We start from the raw sequence: 19,576 nt of genomic DNA on the forward strand, positions 1-19,576 counted from the left end.
AGTTTAGTTTTAGTTTTGGCTGATTCAAATTCAATTTAATTTTCTCAAACAAACAAAATAAATAATTAATGTAATTAATTTTTAATAAGAAAATTGATTTTCAATTAATTATTTAATTTAAATTAATTCTTTTAGAAAAATTGATTATTAATTTTTAAACTAATTATCTAATTATTTTAATATTATTAATTTTTTTAAAATTTTAATTAAACACGTGGTTCTACCATATAATCAGAGTGATAAAAGTTTGGGACAAAAATACTATATATTAAAAAAAAAAATTCAATTAATAATTGATGGAAGTGGATCTCTATAAGGCCAATACTTGAATAGGGCTTATAAAATGGGCCGCATGTAAGTAAATGGGCCGTGGAAACAAATCACCCCGTCGGCTGTTTTTACCAATTCGGGCAAAATCACTTGGTCAGTAGAGAAATTAGGGTTATAATTATCCTATCAATAATTGTAATAATAATAAGGATAATAGTATAAATTCGTCTTTCCCAATTCCCGCAATTAAACCAATAATAAGAAGAAAAAAGAGAGAAAATTCCTTAGTGGTTATACTTTGGAGTACTTGTAAGTAGAAGTAGTAACGTTTTTCAAAACCCTCGCTTCCAACCTCCCCCCACTTTTTCTCTTTTCTTCTCCTCTTCTCTTCGAATGCTTCCCAAAACCCTAGCCTTGCTTCTCTCATCATCGTCGTCTCCGGTTGCGTTAGGGTTTTGATTTTGCTCATTTATAGATATAGATATAAATATATATTGTTTTCTCTTTTCTTGTCTTCTGTATTTGGAAAGCCAACGAGCGCGCGAGAAAGATATGGTCTCTGCCTCGCGAATCGAAGGTGGACCTCAGATACTCTCGGCGGGAGTGCGCAAAACCATACAATCCATCAAAGAAGTTGTGGGTAATCACTCTGACATTGAAATATACTGGGCGCTTAAAGAAACCAATATGGATCCCAATGAAACCACTCAGAATTTGTTAAACCAAGGTGCGCCTTTACACTTTTATAAGAAATACGATTTTGACACTTTTTCCCCTCTGTTTAGAATAATGGGCTCTCTTTTAACTCTTATTTGTGGTTAAGCCGGTTTAGACCACTATTGGGATTCTTGAGCTTTTTTTGTCGTAAGATTTTTGAGCCTTTTGTTTTCGTGTCCATTGGGTAACGCATTTTGACTGTTGAATTGGTTATATCTTTTGCTTACATACATAGGTTTCTTTAAATTAATTTTAAGTCTTACATTCTTTCGGTTTTTTCCCCTGGCTTTATTGGGTTGAATAATTTTGGTCTTTCATTTTTCTTCATGTGGGTTGTTGTCACGCTTCATGCAAATGGGTACAGAATTTTAGCTGTTTAATTATTTTCCCAGTTTGCAGTTACTTTGATGTTGCATAATTATGGTTTTTGCCTTGCTTACTGGTTGTGTTTGGGTGCATTGTGTTACGTGAATGGATATATGTTGGGAAAGATTTGAGTTTAGTTAGTTCTTTGTTGTCATTTTCCCCCTCGTTTTGTGACTCTTCTCTGATTGGAGATTTTCATTTATTTGTGTCATCGCTAATGACCGGCCACCCACTGATGAATTCATTGCATTTTATTGCCTTATTAGTCGTGATTCTTAATTCATTGCGTTAACCTCAACTTTTTTCTGTCTTCTCTCCCACCATAAGTTTCTTCTTTATCTAGGTATTGTTCTGGAACATGTCGCAAATGGTATAAAGTAATTTATATTCGTTATTCTTCTGAAATATTACGTACTGATTCTTTTTATCTTTTGTTTGTTTATTTCTTGAATACGGTTAAGCTTGTTTGAAAAAATTGATGTAATTTTCTTATTGCTGAGTTCTGACATTGTTCCCCTGATTTACCTCAGACCCATTTCACGAGGTGAAAAGAAAAAAAGACAAGAAAAAAGAGGTAAATTATGTCTTTGAGTATGTATTTCTATTTTTAGACTTGGTAGTTTATATTTTCTTGTCACATACCCTTACTACTTTTTTAACCTGTTGTTACTGTATCAAGATTGTGTGCTTATATATTAGAGTCAGTGTTGTATTCTGCATGTTTATGTGGTGGACATTCTTATGCAAAAAATAGAACACTTTCTTAGTGTTTTCTTAAAAAAAAAACGCCAGTGCAGCGGCAAGGAAGGACCTGAGTATGTCTGACTTTGGAGACATCTCAAGTTTGATTTCAAGTAGCTGCACAAATCTAGATTCTCTCTCGGTACCTGGCTATGGGGCATCCCTGTGGGATTTAGTTGGGATGGGGTCTGGATATCCACTGCTATAAAAAAAATCAGCTACTCTTTTTGTATCCTTCTCTCTATGTCTTCATATGAAATTGATTTTGTGAATGATAAAAAGCATTTTGCATTATGGTAATGTGCTCTAAGCTGTGTTTTAACTATGAATTTGCTTTCCCACTTTGAGAGTTGAGACATTGTGGACATTGTTCTTTTAGTTTTTCTACATATTTATTTTTTAGTTTCTGTTGTTGTTTGCTGGAATAGGGAAATTTATGCCACTTTTAAATACTTCTAATTATAAGCACTTAATGAGCAGTGTTAGAAGTAAAATGGGCAAAACAAGTTTGTTCCTTTGTTCTTAAGTTGGTAGTAAAATGATATTTTTTACTCTTTTTTTAGGAAGCAAATGCTTTCTTTTTTGGGTATCATTATTTTTCAAACATATGATAACTCCTTATGTTGGTGGTTTTGTAATCATCATAAATAACAATATTTGCAGATTGTTAAGAAAAAAGTGCTTTAGGAATGCTGTTGAAGTTTTACTGATGAATGTTATATGTGTGCTTGTGGTTTTAGAGTGTAGGGTATGAAGGTTCAACGGAGCCACGGAGACATTCTGAGCTTGTAGGTCAAGAAGTGAAAGCAAGTACACATTCTGATCGTAATTCTCGCAGAGGAGGCTACTCTCGGAATGCTTTACCTGGTAATTCAGGAAGTGTTTAACTACTAATCTAAATATAACTGTATTTTTATCAGTTTAAGCTGGCCTTGACCTTGGCATTAGATATTACTAAGATTTAGAATGTCTTGAGCAGTCATTATATACTTTTTATCTGGTTTCTTATGAAGGATACTTGCTCTAATAGATTGTTTAAGTGTGTTTTTCTCTAATATGAGATGTACTCCCCTTTTGTAATTTTAGAAAATGTCAAGCTTTGTTTCTTGTTGGGCTAAAAAGGGGTTGATCTTTTTGTATGTGTAAATACCTTAAGAGATAGTGATCTGTTTCTGATCAAGCTATGCCTTCATCCTTTTGTTTGTTGTCTTTTTTAATTTTTTTGTTGGAGTAAATTTAAAGTATTGTCTTATTGTACTCTTTTGTTCAATCAAGTCATGTTACTTGAAGGATGATTTATTAGTGTGTTATTTTTATTTGGGAAATCCTTAATTGTTTTTCCTTTTAATTGATCTTGAATATTTTTTGGAACTTATTGTTTATTAGGGAATTGTGGCAATATATCTGTATGATGTTCTTTCAATTGTTTGACACAGAATCATATTACATGCAGGAGTTAGCAGAGAGTTTCGTGTTGTTAGAGACAACAGAGTTAATCGAAATATTAATAAAGAGTCGAAGCCTGCTTCAGTGCCTGCTGTAACATCAACCATTGAGAGCATGTCAAGTGGTACTGGAAAGGGGTATGCCATTGCATTTCTATGCTAACTTACTTTTCTTTTAATTGATAAATACTGAGTTGCTTTTTACCACAATATTTCATTTAGAATGCTAGCATAAAACTGACTACATATTTTTTGAAGGAGTTTCATATACTTATAAAACCAGCCAAGTAAGGCCTAGGTGATCTATATCCCTAGATAAAGAATTTGAATGATACTTGTAAGTTGTGACACCATAAAAAGTGGAAAAGTGAATAAAAGATTGTATTAAAAAAATCTTGGTATTGCATGAAATTAAGCTGTTTCAAGAATCTGGGTTATAATTTATAACTTATAACTTCTTATAAGTATGTTATAACTTATTATTACCAGATGTCAACTTACCGTGTAACTGTTTGGCAGATATCTGGGTTCAAGTTTTTGTCATTTGTGTGCACTCATGCGTGTGTAGTTTTTCCTTTGTGATGTATGCATTTGGCATGGCATCTACGGATTTTAAGGTCTAATAAATGTTCACATAAATTACCCAGACACTTTGTTTCTTGGGATTCTGGTAAGCATAAATGGAAGGAAAAGACAGTTACACAGGGAAGGTTTTATACTGTCCTGTTTTTAAGCATGCCATAATCCAGAGGATATTTGCTTGCATAAACCTAAAGCAAACCATGTTGAATTTGCTATTAAAGGGGTTTTTGACATTAATCTATGGAGGCCACTTTTCTATTATTAGGCCTTTAATTTTAGGGTGTAGGTATATGTTATACTTTTACTTTTTAAAATTTTGTATATGATATGATTTCTTTGTTGTCAAATTATGCAAGACATTTGGGGGTTGTTTCGTGATAATTATTTATTTATTTTTCCTGTTGTCAGTTCAATTGGAAGTTCAAGCAGTCAGAAACCCTCTGATGGCAAGATTTCATCTCAGGGTTTGAATAAATCATTTGATTCCCATTTTAGAATTGTCCAAGATAATGACTCCAGTGGCTCGGTCAGAAAAGAAGTATCTGAGGAAAGACGGGTTGTTCAGGCAGGGAAGGCTAACAATGCTCGATCACAGTCTGCGATGGTGGCATCAAGCAGTTCTGCTATAGGGGTGTATTCCTCTTCCACAGATCCTGTTCATGTGCCATCTCCTGATTCTAGATCTTCTGGTTCTGTTGGTGCTATTAAGCGTGAAGTTGGGGTGGTGGGTGTTCGTCGACAATCATCAGACAACTCTAAGCAGTCTGTAGCTAGTAGTTCTTTACCAAATTCAATTTTGGGAGGGGAGGGCGCTACAGAATCTTTTCAGTCTTTCACAACCATTTCTAAAAATGATGAACTTAGTCAAACTCATGAATCCATTATGCCTAGCATATCAGTCAGCAGATCATTATTAAGTCATTATGGTAACAGGCAGCAACATCAACAACCAGTAGGTCATCAGAAAGGTAAGTCTCGAAATAAAGTGTCTGCTTGAAATAGATGATATTTATATACTAGCAGGAATGTTATATTTGCATATGCTCTTAAAAAAGTGTGTTTGCACATAGTATATGTTCTGAAGAATTTTTTGGTGCATTTCCCTGCAAAAGAATTTTATAAGATTGTAGAAAGCTTGCAAGTGGATTGTGTTTGCTCTTAATAAATAGACCCTTCCATTTATACATGTTTATAATTTTGGTAAAATATGAACCATGTGTTTTTGTTTGCAGCTTCCCAAAATAAGGAGTGGAAGCCTAAGTCAAGTCAAAAGCCAAGCCTTAATGGCCCTGGAGTGATTGGAACACCTACAAAATCTGCTTCGCCTCCTGCGCACAATTCTAAGGACTTAGATGCATCTAATGTGCAAGATAAGCTTTCAAGAGCAAACATACATGAAAATCAGAATGTCATCATTGCACAGCATATAAGAGTCCCTGAAACAGACCGTTGTCGTCTGACCTTTGGCAGCTTTGGAAAAGATTTTGACTCCTCTCATGATCTGGTTAATGGGTTTCAAGCAGGAAGTGCAGTGGTGGAGGTAAATGAGGAACCTGCTGCAAGGTTCGTGTGGTTGCTATTTTTCTTCTGTATTATTCACATTTTCAGACTTTCTGAATTTGTTAAATCCAAAAAATTTGAATATTTGGGAATGTTAAACTCCGAAATAAGTTAGATGTTCAGTAATGAAAACTTGACACTCTTTACACATTAAAAAAAGTGTCAGAAAGAGATATAGGACTTGTAGATTTATTTTGTATATTATTTAATATAGATCCATTGTATGTATTTGTTGCAGTTTGTCGGCTCCTGAATCAACTACTGATGAGGCTATTAGCAGCAAGCAAGTGGATTTGATTGATGAAAAAGTCAGAAGCTCTGAATCTGATTCTCCAAGATCAGGTGCTGTGTCCGACGATCAATTACCAGATAAGAAAGAGTCCTCAAGCCCTCCAAATTTGGATAGTTATGCAGATATCGGATTGGTTCAAGACAACAGTCCATCCTTTACTCCTTCAGAGTCACAGCAGCAGCAAGATCATCCAGAATTACCTGGTTTCTCGGTGAGCAATGTTCAGACTTCTGTAAATATTTTTGTTCAAAAGCTGATCCTTGATCTTGATCAAATGTACAAACTTTTTGTTGTTTGTCGATAGCAAACATGGGTTTTGGCTTGTCTTTGTGATGATCAGATGCTACTATTTGGAACCTGAATGTTTCTCGTCAATGGTATGGTTATTATTTCTTGCCTATGGTCCTTCTAACTCTTGTTTTACAAGCAGGCATATGATCCCCAGGCCGGTTATGATATTCCATATTTCAGACCTGCAATGGAGGAAGCCATTAGAGGACAAGGCCTACCATCGCATCAGGAGGTATGCTTCAATTGTTTGATATGTTATAATTAGTACTCTGGCTACTTTCAGCATGCTTAAGTCAATATCTCTACTGGTTTGATTTTCTTACAATTCAATATATATCTTTTTTCCTTGTTTTACTTCCTGATTTCCTTTTTTGAGTTCTGTTTTCAATTCTTGTAGGGCACCTTTTAATGAAAATTAGTCTTCTCTCTATCTGTTTGAAAGAGCAAAAGCTTTGTGAAATACAAGTTCTGCTTATTTGCTGCATTAACTGTGTCATTTTGGTCTAATTATACTATTTCTGCGCTTAAAGGTCAAGTTGTAGGATAGCCTATGAAGAATATATTGATGTAATGTATCTGGTTATGTATGTCTGTTTGTATGTGTGCTCATGTGTTCATGCATATATGAAACAACATATGAACTGGTTGTGAATGATTTATTTACTGTCATTGACTGTAGGTGTTGAGCTCACATAATCCCAGTGTTCCTTCATCAACAATTGCCATGGTGCAACAGCAACAACAGCCTCCCGTAGCACAGATGTACCCACAAGTTCATGTTTCTCATTTTGCAAATTTGATGCCATATCGCCAGTTTCTGTCTCCAGTTTATGTTCCACCAATGGCCATGCCCGGTTATTCCAATAACCCTGCATATCCTCACCCATCCAATGGAAACAGTTATGTGCTGATGCCTGGAGGTGGTACTCATCTAAATGCCAACAGCCTAAAGTATGGAGTTCAGCAGTTTAAGCCTGTCCCTGCTGGCAGTCCAACAGGGTTTGGAAATTTTTCTAATCCAAATGGCTATGCTATCAGCACTCCTGGTGTGGTTGGGGGAGCTTCTGGGCTTGAAGATTCATCACGCATTAAATACAAAGATGGCAATCTCTATGTTCCAAATCCGCAGGTCTGTTTCATATGCTAGTTAGAGTTCTTATGGCTTTTACTTTTTATTGATTGCCTTATTTTGCAAATGTGGACCACATTATTATCTCTTTATTAAACTTAGTTTGTATTGCTTGGTGTGACAGGCCGAGACATCTGAGATCTGGATCCAGAACCCAAGGGAGCTCCCAAGTTTGCAATCAACTCCGTACTACAACATGCCTGGGCAATCACCTCATGCTGCTTATATGCCATCTCATACTGGTCATGCTTCCTTCAATGCGGCTGCAGCACAGTCATCCCACATGCAGTTCCCAGGTTTGTACCACCCTCCTCAACCTACTGCAATCGCTAATCCACATCATTTAGGCCCTGCAATGGGTGGCAATGTTGGTGTTGGGGTGGCTGCTGCTGCTCCTGGTGCACAGGTTGGTGCATATCAGCAGCCTCAACTGGGTCATCTCAATTGGACAACCAACTTCTGAAAACAACAAATATAAGTCTAACCCCTGGGTTGTAAGGGATTGTGAAGTAGCTATATAAGTTTTTTTCTTTCTTTTTTTCCCCCTGTGAAATGAAAGACTAGTAATTTTCTAATTAAAATGCGTCAGCGCTGTTCAGCATCTTTTTTCTTTCATCTGCTTAAATATTATTTAGCCTTGTTGAGTTCACTTTCACATAAATAACAAAAATATTATAAAGAGTGATGATTTTGGAACATGACTGACCGTATTAGTTCAACCCAAGTGAACTCTCGAACATTCTCAACATTTGATAGTATGACAGTCGACCAGATCTCTCTTTCCAAATCAAGCTGTTCTCAATTTCTATCCTGATTTCTGCTGATGATGGTGATTCTGCATCATTCTGTATCATGTGTCCTTTTTCTCTTTAGAGATGCCACATGGGTGTAATAAAGGGTGTATTGGGATGCTGTCATTTTTAAAGGTCGCTTATTACGATCGTATATATTGGGATTGCCGACTCTTCTGTATCTTTTTTCTTTTCTGTTTTTCTGAGATTTCATTCATGAAATCACCAGGCTGAGGGAGAGAGAGAGATAGAGGCCAAGCCCCCACGAGGCCTTTCACTTTCACTTTTACTTTCACTTCCACTTCATGATCATTTCATTCTCTTTACTAATTACCCTTCCATGCTTGTTGCCTTCAAAAGCAATGAATGATTACCAGGCTAACTTCTAAAGCCCCTTGGTTTAAATTGCAAGCTACCTAAGTCAACCAACGTTTACAATTTCAGGGTTGCTTTCTAAGTTACCATTATTTTATCTAAGTTTGTTAACCAAGCTAAGTTTTGTGCATTTGGGTTTTTCCAAAAGAGTAATAATAATCTAAACTTCCTTTATTGATTATAACTTTCTTAAATAGCAAACGAGTATTACTATTTAATATATGATTGCATGTGTAGTTAGTTGTCTCATAATGTTGATTCCAAGAATTAAAATTTCTTAATGAATACATTTTGAAATATGTTTTAGTATCAGTAGTTGAGAAATAGAATTGGATGTCATAAGTGACCCTATACTCGTAATCATATAAGCCTAGCTAGAGAGAAGAGAAGAGAGATCTACAAACATAGCAACAGATTTTGAAAATGGCTTATGCTAGGACACACGTGCATGGTAGGGCCTGACAGATTGTCAGTCAGTCAGTCAGTCAGTCATTGGTAGTTGTGGTCCTTGCCTACGCATGCTCTGTTTATAACTCTCTTAATTTAAAGAAAAAGGAATATATATTCTCTCTTTTATTACTATAAAAAAAAAAGAAAAAAGAAAAAAGAAAAGAAATAAAAAGAGAATGAGTAGTTGGCTGCTCGTGCAAGTTTTAATTTGGACGCTCTCTATTTGATTTATTTTTTTGGATCGTTAAAGTGCTACGGTTGATAAAAGGTTTAGGACCACTTTAAGCATTTATTCCGTACATTTTGTACGGCAATAGCCGTTTGGTTGGAATTGGTAATAGAATCGAAGCAGTCTCTATTCCATTTGGGTATCTGAAATTTAGCAAATTGACAGCTTTAGTTCTACCCAAGTACAATTAAAGTTAATTGCTATGAATATTTCAAAAGAAAAAAAAATAAAAAATAAAGAAAGTTAATTGCTATTGATCACACAATAGATAATAAATCATCTAAATTTCTGTAAAATCAACGTCCGATTGCACTTAATAACTTTTTTTAAAGGATATGAGTGAAGTATTAATAACTTAAATAGTAGTTCTACTACTATAAATTTAATGATTTTGGTTTTTTAATTTAAAAAAAATTGTTAGGATTTAAGAAGTGTGAAAGATATTAAAATCCTAAAATGAGTGCTTTTCATCATATTTGATAAAATAAAAGGAACTTTATTGGTTTCAATCTTTTTTTTTTAGGAAAAATAAAATAATATTGCTTTGGTACTCCTTTTAAGAGTTGTTTTTGTTTTACATGTATTTTTGACTTATCCTTCATCAAACAACCTCTCCTAAAAATTTATTGGAATTTACAAGCTTTAAAAATTTGCATGATTGTTAACAATAATTGTAATGATTTCAATGAAAATTTAACAAAGTAATAAGAATCACCAAGGGTTTGCACTAGCACGATTATTATGGGGGCAAAACAATGTATTAGGGGTTTCAATAGGGCTAAGTTTTGGAGGTGACCCCTATAATAGACCTCAATTTCTACCATTTTTTTTTTCAAGTATTCCATGGCATGGTAGGCTATGGTCTATGGACGGTGGGTGGTGTAGCATTTTTTAGGTGGAGTCAATTGATATAAATATATCGTGATCTATTATATATGATGAAAAGACTAGAGAATTTGAAAAGGAAATAAACTCAATCACGCACAAAGAAAAAAAAAAAAAAGGGAAAATTGATGTGAATTATTCCATCCCTTGTGGAAGCCACCATACCCCACCCCCAATTAGATAGTGTTTTAGTACGAATATCAAATGATCAAAATTTAGAAATTTGATGCATCTCTATATATAAATTATTTTGCTGAGTGTGAATTCCTTTACGGCTATTTAACACAAATGGCTTAGTGAAAATCTCATTGTTTACTTTTATTATATGCGTAGGGACAAAATCTATTTATATGTTATCATGTACAAAAAAACAAAAGCTGAAAAACAACCTTTGAATCATTTTTAACGGTTTCGTCGACATCTAAAATAGTATAATTGCGTCCACTTATATAATAATAATAATAATAATTGTTACAATAAGTGATATTAGGAAAAAAAAAATATGCAGAGGAATGATTTGAAGTGTTGATAAATGTGACTGAAATAAATAGTATGTGAAATGAAAAAGTGATTATGTTTAGTACGATAAACAAAACTAGCTAGAATTTGTTTCCCACTAGTCTAGCTAATATCAAAATGAATAGATATATAAAGGACAATATATATATCATGATACCAACCAATTAAGCTAAATGGAAGAGTGGTATGTATATATTTATTTAGGGATTTATTATATATAGTTAGTGGAGACTCTATTTTTACGTCAATGAAAGAATATTTTGATGAGAGATTGTTTAGTGGGATTGGGATGATGGGTGTGATGGAAATATATTTATGGGTATTGGGCTAAAAAGAGCTTTTTTATTACTTGGTTAGGGGAGGGCACGTCAATGTTTGCATTGTGTTGGGTTTTGGGTCCCCAATTTGGTCATTAAATTCCATAGTGATCTGAATGGAATCTTCCCTCTCTTTCATGCATGTTTCCCACATCAGCTGCCCTATATGATCTCAAAAGAATCTCTCACCTCTTTTTACGAGTCTCTCTCTCTCTCTCTCTCAATATATATACATCATTTATCGTAGAGTTAGGTTTTCATGTAACTTTTCAGAGCATTACGTACACAAAGTAGTCATGAGATATTAATGGCTATAGTTTTTTACGTTTATTGACCTTATCTTCCTTTTTGGTATTAATACTGTTAGTTCATCATGCATGCATGTTGTGAAAATTGATAAACATTAGTACACTACTAATTAATAATTAATGATAATAATTAGATTATTTTGTGGTTATTATTGACGTGGAAGTAGTGGAACTAATATGGATAATATATGAGTACTTGTATCATGTTTGATTACTGCATGGTGGAATATGGTGATATAATTAATATTATACCATAAAGACATGTACATAGCTACAATGATTAATTTAGTTGGGCAAAGTAGCAACTAGCTATTTTTTTAAAAATTTTTTTCCAATTATTTGATAATGGGGAATTTTATTTCTTAAGTTTGAAGGGAATGTAGAGAGAGAGAGATTATATTTAAAAAAAAAAAAAAAGAGAAAGAGTTAAGGGAAGGAGAGCAAGGCGCACACGCACGTTGCTTTAGGCTTTTTGAGGCTTTTTCTTTATTCTTAGAGCACCCTCTGTATAAAACATATATAAAATATAGCTTATAGGCTAACTTTTTCTCCGTTTGTTTGTGTACACACATGAATTCTCTTGTCCTAATCTTACTTAGATTTTTTATTTTAATTTTTTTTGTGGGGACTGATCTTACTTAGATTAATCAAATAATCTACTACCAAAAAAAGAAAAACAAAGGATTAACCAAATAATCATATATAGATATTGCTTGGCTACCTCTCTCTCTCTCGCTCCAAAAAGCTTAAGAGCCACGAGTGCAATCATTGTGCAAATAAGCATCCACTAAGAACATGCAATATAAAAATTACTTATATATATTCATATAAATACATTGAATATTTTACTAGTGATGAAATGATCAATATATGTGTGTTTATATACATATATTTATAGGTAATATATAAGGCTAATATGATGATAAAATGAATGAGTATCACACAATATGCAACAAAAAATTACATATAATATGATGATATATGATTTTTTTTTTCAAATTAATAAGATTTATTATATATTAAAAATACTTGCCCATGTTTAATGTTTTGGTGCATATATAACAATTATCACTTTTTTTGTTGAAAAATATTGATCCACAGTATATGTCGCCTTCACGGGAAAAAAATTAGCTGACTTGGTGTGTCTGTCCACTATCACCCACACCGAGTCTTGAAGCCCTACTGTCCTGGGTAAACCTCCCACAAAATCTATCGTAATATCCTCTCATATCCACTCGGGAATACCTAAAGGCTAAAGCAACCCTGCCGATCGCTGATGCTCAGCCTTCACCTGCTAACAGGTTAAACATCTGGCTATGTACTCCACCATATAGAAAATATAAATATATATTAAAAAAAATTCCATTTACGCAATGAAATAATTGTTGGCATGTATATATGGAGCTAAGGTTTTTCTTCCAAGTGAGCATGCAATTGTCATTTTCTACAAATTTTTTATTTAAAATTTTAATTATAAATAATTTTTTATTAGGTAATTGTGGACTTTTAATTTAAGAAGTAATATATATTTTGAGATGATTACATCTTACAACTAAAGATATTACAATTTAGTGCATAACATGTTATGATGAATTCCAATTTTCGCTAGAATTCATCAAGGCGAACACAACCCACCAATAAAAATATTTTAGCATGACTTTAAAAGAAAGAATGTCAAACAACTCGCAAAGTGATAAGAGACGAACACCACCACGACCACATAAGGGACATCAACCACCACTACGTAACATAGGGGGACAATGTACAATATAGATGCACCCGGTGAACGTGAGTTGCCTCCGCCCATAATTGTCATCAATTGTTTAGGCTCTATCATGACCTAAATGCCATTATTAATTATCTTCGGTATAATAACATATTTATTTAGTTTTTGTGTGTTAATGATTTGAGATCATGCACTTAATTTTGCATTATCAAATCACTGAAAAAAGTTATCCCATATTCAATACATGATGATGAATTTAAAATTTATATCGGGACACAAAATTAAAGGGTTCAAAGTCTCCCATATCATCGCCATTTATATTAATCCGATATATATATATATATATATATAGTATTGTTTGTTTCCCGAATCATCAATCCCAAAATTTGAGACATTTTCTTACAAAGAAAAAATAACTCATTTATATATATGTATATTCTTGCAATTAATGGTATGTCATAATACTAGCCAGAATATGTATGACAAAAGTATGGGGCTAGTAATTTATATATACATTTATTATTTAATTTAATATGATCAGTATTAAATGCCTACATAAATATCACAAACGAAAGAAAAGAACAAAGGAAAGATATCTTATTTTTGCCAGCCTTGAATTAAGCGGGTACAGCATGTCATTGAGATAGTAGGTAGACTTTATAGTGAATGAATCTCGTTAAAGAAACAAAATAAACAAATATGCATTGCTAATATACATATACATATACATATACATACATACACTCACTACTCACTACTCACTACTCACTACTCACTGTGTGTCTATCTAAATAATGTTTATATATATGTATAATGAAAAAATTAATAAGGAGCACCACTAGTGCGCATACCACAAAGAATTGACATATTTTTATTTGTGTAATTTAATATTGAGTCTTATATATTTAAATTTAACGATAATTATAGACTATCGTTAACCAATTATAGAATAACCCACCTCATATAGTATTGAACACATTAAGATACCAAATAGTCGCCAAATAACAACACTGTATAATTAATAAGATCTCTTGCATGAATTGCAAATATAATTATTATATAATAAGATCATGCATGTATATAATTCTATAATTAATGTACCCTATCATTTGTCCATAAAACTCATAATTAATATAGTATGTCTACATGTACATACGTGTTTGTTTATATATAGATATATATTATTATGCATGTATTGATCCATACTGACACACACATGTGGTAATAATATATACAGATTTTTTCATCAAAATTTGATTGATCAAAATATATATATATTTAAAAACAAATACAAGAAGTAAATTAAAATATATTGATTTTATATAAAACGAACACTTAATTATAGTACTTGAATAATTTTCTCTAAACAAACGTTGAAGTTTTGGAACACAGCCACGGAGCCATACATATGGTGAATAGGGTGGGCTGAAGCCTGAGCCTGAGCCTGAGCCTGAGCCTGAGCCCCCGATCAAATTCTAATCTCTTTAAAAAAATTATTATTATTAATGTGCTTTTATTAAGAAAAACTTTCAAAATTAAGAAAAACTATCCTTAAAATTGACATATATATATAATTCATATAATAAATAAAGTATATACATATGGTGAGGTAAGTAAGAAATTAAGTTGATCTGAAGGGGTTTAACTGTAAAAGAAAAAGAGTGATACAATATGATCACAAGAAAGGACTGCGTAATTATCTTGTCGGTAAATTATATGGATGATTCACTGTAATCAAACTGTTGGACAACACTACTCGGTAGTAGAGATACACCCTAAAAGCTTGGAGTGCCCACCATAACCCTTAAAGCTAAAAACAAATTCATATCTTTCTTTACATATAAACAAATAAAATAAAATCAACTAAAGCAAAGGTAAAATTGATTAGAGGAATGAAAATAAGTAAAGGCAGTAGTGTTATTTTACCATCTAATTTATTAATTAATTAATCAATCAATAATCCCTCTCTCTCACACTCTGATCTTTCTATATGTATAGTAGTGTTCTATTGGAAAAGGGGTTATGTATATATATATATATTTTATCTATTAGTAAATTAAAGTCAATGTTCACCAAATTTACTGCATAATTATATTCCTCATTTGCTGTTGTGAAAGGAGTTAGTAGATTTGTGATTATTGTGAAAGGATATGCCAATCATCTTTAGACAAAATTGACTGTGTGTGTAAATATATAATTAAGTATATATGTATGGATCTGTAATAGATTACTTAACCTTATAATATAATAAGATAATATAAGGCAATTAATATTGTTATAATATTTGCCACGCTTTTATATTCTATAACATTAATTTATTTTTGTGTTTGCCATTTTTTTAATTTGAATAAAAAATGTTTAAAATGAAGGATATGGATAAACACTTAACAATTTAAATATTATGTTATTATTAAATAATTTTACCTAAATAAAAAATTGCAAGCTAGCTTTATTAACTTTAACCCACACACTTTTAATATAAAGTTAAATATGCAGAGAGCTAAGTATGGATGGATTTGAATTATAGGTAGTGAGCCGCAGAAGTTGACTGTACATGCAAAGAACGCTAGCAAAATTATCTGCTCCAACAATCATACTGTTTATTATTAATGATGCACTCGTTTGATAACAAATCCCAGTAGTGCTATATATATATATATATATATATATAGCACACTTTATTTATTTATTTTTCTTTCTAAAAGTTGGGAGAGTCCCATATGTAGTATTGAAGGGGACTCAAACCTTAGGGTAATTCTACAGTAATACCCCTACCCCTTTTTATTTATGTTATTTGGAAAGAATATAATCTTATTGTTTTTTTTCATAAGAGTGTATATTATATTTACAGTAGACATCTCAATACATTTTATGAATTTCAAATAATTTATAGCACTCAAATCAGAGTTCAAACAGTTAGTTTGTCAAATGTATAAAAAAATTAATTACGCATGTAATTGATCGTTTGAATTATGATTTGAGCATTGTAAATTAATTAAAAATTTTAAAATATTAGTGAGATATCTGCTATAATTATAATATACACGATTATAAAAAATAAATTTGATTATAATTTTTTTATATATGTCAGAAATAGAAAAAACTTCTACAGTAGGAGCATGACCGCCGTAGGGGCATTTTCCCTACCAAAAATTATCCCAAACCTTAAATTATTAACTGGCCAGAGGTAAGATTTGTGAAAGAAACATGTATAATGTGAATCTTGGATTAAACAAAAAGTTATTTTGTTTGTTACAACTAAATACAAACCACTAATTAATTTAAATGTTTAATTGAAGAAAAAGGGAAAGAAATAGAGATGATGGACCAACGATCTGGACCCAGATGATCAATATCGGGTGTGGCTAAAGTAAATTAAAGGGTGTGCCAAAAATTTTGCCTGCTAATAGACCAATACAAAATTAAAAAGAAAAGGATATATTTTAAAATAATAATGTAGACCGCTAATCAATATCGGTTTGAGTTGTTAAGATCAATACCGGGTCCTACCTAGGTATTTAAATCGTATTATTTAATTTCCCTTCTCTTATTCTTATAATAATTATTATTATTGTTGTTATTATTATTATTATTTTTGCTATTTCCTTATCTTTTTGGAACAAAGGCAACAAGGATCTTATGTCAGTTCTAGTGAGCAGGCCAAGGAGATCAGAACTAGGCAAAGTTTGTTGTGTGATTACTGATTACTTGTGAGTTGTGGAGAAGAAGAAGATGATCGGGAAGGAGGGTCATATTATTTCAATAATGGGATTTTGAAAATAAAATAATATAGAAAATAAAGAATTTGCCACGTCATCATGCCATCTGGCAAGGAGTGTCCAGCTTGGACTTTCCATGCACGCGCTCGAAAAAAAAAAAAAAAAAACCACCCTTATAAAGCGTGTGAAAAAAAAAGAGGCACACAAAGAAGAGCTCTCTCTCTCTCTCAATCATCGTCTTGCTCTCTCTCTTCTGATCAGGCGTGGTCTCTGGCTTTTGATTACTTACTCAACTCTTTCTCTAAAGCTTAACGAACACCCATCAAAGCGCATGTCTGCTTTGTTTTCTTTCTCTTGTTTTGTTCTCCAACAGTGAAAGAGAGAGAGAGAGTGAAAAGAGTAGTGTTAGAACAAATCCAAGAGTCCTTGTCTCTTGAATTTGTCCTTTTTACACATATAATCATCAATAATTTTTTTTTTCTTTCTGCTTTGGTGTTTCATCAAACACCTAAGAAACACACTACAATCTCTCTTTTCTCTCAGCTTTTGACACTCTCTGATACAAAACAAATAATTACCCATCATTTGAAATCCAAAACCCAGTACTATACTGTTTCTTCCTCCATTATTCTCTCACTTTGAGTTACTATAAATTGAAACGAAACTATGGAGAGTTGGGATAATAACTTGCAACGTTATCATCATCACCATCACCGGCATCGTCATCGGAGAGAAAACCCTTCTTTCTCTTCCACTCTTCTCGACGCCATTTACCGGTCCATTGACGAAGGAAAAGGTAACGAAGAAGGAGAGCTGATCTTGTACAGAGAGACCATGAGGAAAAAACAGAGCAGTGCTAGTACCACAACTTCTGGGAGTCTAAAACAAGATGATGATGGCATGGTCAATTTCCGTCGAGCCTGCATGATCGAGAAATGGATGGAGAAGAAGGTCAGCGAGAAAGTTGTTGTCCGCCGGAACTCCGTGGCGGATTTCGATCTTAAATCCACTAACCATCACCACCACCGAGATATTATGCTCCTCAACTCAAGTTCAAGCTCTTCCGAGTCAAGTTGCGGAGGCGGGTTCTCATCTTCCGAGTCAGAGTCGTTCCGTACTGGCTCAAAGTCGAGGTCCTCCTCTTCCTGTTACTCCATTCAGAAGCCTAAGCCTATTCGGACCAGTGTGTCAGCTCCGAAGTCTAATCAGCCTGGTCTCTTCTACGACAATCATCATCAAGATCGTTACGAGCAGTCGTACAACGGTGGTTCAGCTCCAAAGTCCACACAAAAACCGAAGCATGAAAACGGGTTCGTTAAAACGAAATCAAAAGCTCTGAAGATCTACGGGGACTTAAAGAAAGTAAAGCAGCCGATCTCCCCCGGCGGCCGGCTCGCGAGCTTTCTCAACTCGCTTTTCACGACCGGCAACACGAAGAAGACCAAAATTGAAGAGTTGGGTTCGCAGAGAAAATCCAAATCGACAAATGGGTCGACGACGACGTGCTCTTCAGCTTCATCGTTTTCGAGGTCGTGTTTGAGCAACACGCCCTCATCCCGAGGAAAATTCAGTAGCAGCAGTGGAGCAAAGAGGTCGGTAAGGTTTTGTCCGGTCAGCGTGATCGTCGACGAGGACTGTCGGCCGTGCGGACATAAGAGCTTGCACGAAGAGCAAGAGTCGACAGCAGCTCTAATGGCGTTAACCAGTAATAATGTCGAACAGGTTGGCTACTATGTTGTGGACGACGGCCATCGTCGGGTCCAAGAAGTTGCGATAGATTTGTTCAAGAGTTACCAGAAGAAGAATCTAAACGACGTCGTCGGTCTAAAAAACGACAATAACAACGATGTCGTTGAGTTTGATATGAGAGATGTCGTTCATGGAAACGACGACAATGAAGCGTTTGAAGACGACGATGATGATGACGCTAGTTGTTCAAGCTCTGATCTCTTTGAGTTGGATAATCTCTCAGCAATTGGAATCGAAAGGTACCGTGAAGAGTTACCTGTTTATGAAACTACCCATTTCGGTACCAATCGAGCCATTGCAAGTGGTTTCATTTTGTAATTCCAAAAAAAAAAAAAAAAAAAAAAAAAAAAAGGAGAGTGGTGAAAATGGTATAAACTTTATAACTAATTAGCTTTCTTTTTTTTTTTTCGTTCTTTTTTTCAAGTAATGGTGTGGGGGTTTTTACATTTTAGTGAATAACATATTTCTTTTTTTGTTCTTTGGTTTTTTGGTGCTATATATGACTTATCTTAATTACCTCTCTCTTTCTCCCAATCTTCACTAGATCAAAGATGATTTCTTTTTATTATTTTTTTAGTTAATGGATTGTCCATGTTGCTACAAACTTTCTCTTTTTTGCAAAGAATATGTATTTATAAGGAATGTGACAGTTGAGTTGTCGAAAGATAAAAGATGTTGGAGCAAAAACAAAATGAGAGAACTTTGATATATTCGATCTGTTGTTGAAAACTACAAAGTGGCTAAAATTGAAACATTATTCTGGGACTGCGTTATAAGACAGTGCTAAATGGAATAAAGTTAAAGATACATATGTATAGCAAAGAAGACGATCATCAATTCCTTGATCAGGTTAATTTATTTTTATATAATTTTTTAATAAAGCAAAGGCAGATTTTCTACAATATCTCATCTCTCATCTATTGTAATTTGTTGCAAAGAGAGATATATTAGCTTGACAGCTTTACCTTTTCTTATCATGATCACCACGTGGGGTCCTCCTTTGCTTCAAAATAACACCATCATATTACTGGTTATAACAACTGTAAATTAAAATTTACAACACAAGATTACTTAATTAATTAGTACTATTTATATATATATTTAAAAAGTTGCTC

The 19,576-nt window shown here is 33.4% G+C and overlaps 2 protein-coding genes across 3 annotated transcripts; both read left to right on the forward strand.

The window, feature by feature from the left end:
- The first annotated feature begins 537 nt into the window (after positions 1–537).
- On the forward strand, positions 538–8,365 carry LOC133794521 (GBF-interacting protein 1-like). 2 transcript variants are annotated; one of them, XM_062231793.1, is made up of 10 exons: positions 539–997; positions 1,884–1,927; positions 2,835–2,961; positions 3,548–3,677; positions 4,530–5,089; positions 5,354–5,684; positions 5,920–6,184; positions 6,404–6,496; positions 6,944–7,393; positions 7,518–8,365. In XM_062231793.1, the coding sequence occupies exons 1-10, from the start codon at positions 823–825 to the stop codon at positions 7,854–7,856; spliced, it is 2,514 nt and encodes an 837-aa protein (XP_062087777.1). In that variant the 5' UTR covers positions 539–822; the 3' UTR covers positions 7,857–8,365. The 2 variants fall into 2 exon arrangements, with proteins under 2 accessions (XP_062087778.1, XP_062087777.1); XM_062231794.1 differs by lacking the exon at positions 6,404–6,496 and having other exon boundaries at positions 538–997.
- Positions 8,366–16,900: 8,535 nt separating this feature from the next.
- LOC133794522 (protein BIG GRAIN 1-like B) lies at positions 16,901–18,939 on the forward strand. Its single transcript, XM_062231795.1, has one exon. The coding sequence runs from the start codon at positions 17,379–17,381 to the stop codon at positions 18,777–18,779; it is 1,401 nt and encodes a 466-aa protein (XP_062087779.1). The 5' UTR covers positions 16,901–17,378; the 3' UTR covers positions 18,780–18,939.
- The last annotated feature ends 637 nt before the right edge of the window (positions 18,940–19,576 follow it).

Source organism: Humulus lupulus, chromosome 8, assembly GCF_963169125.1.
Source record: "Humulus lupulus chromosome 8, drHumLupu1.1, whole genome shotgun sequence".
NCBI lineage: Eukaryota > Viridiplantae > Streptophyta > Magnoliopsida > Rosales > Cannabaceae > Humulus > Humulus lupulus.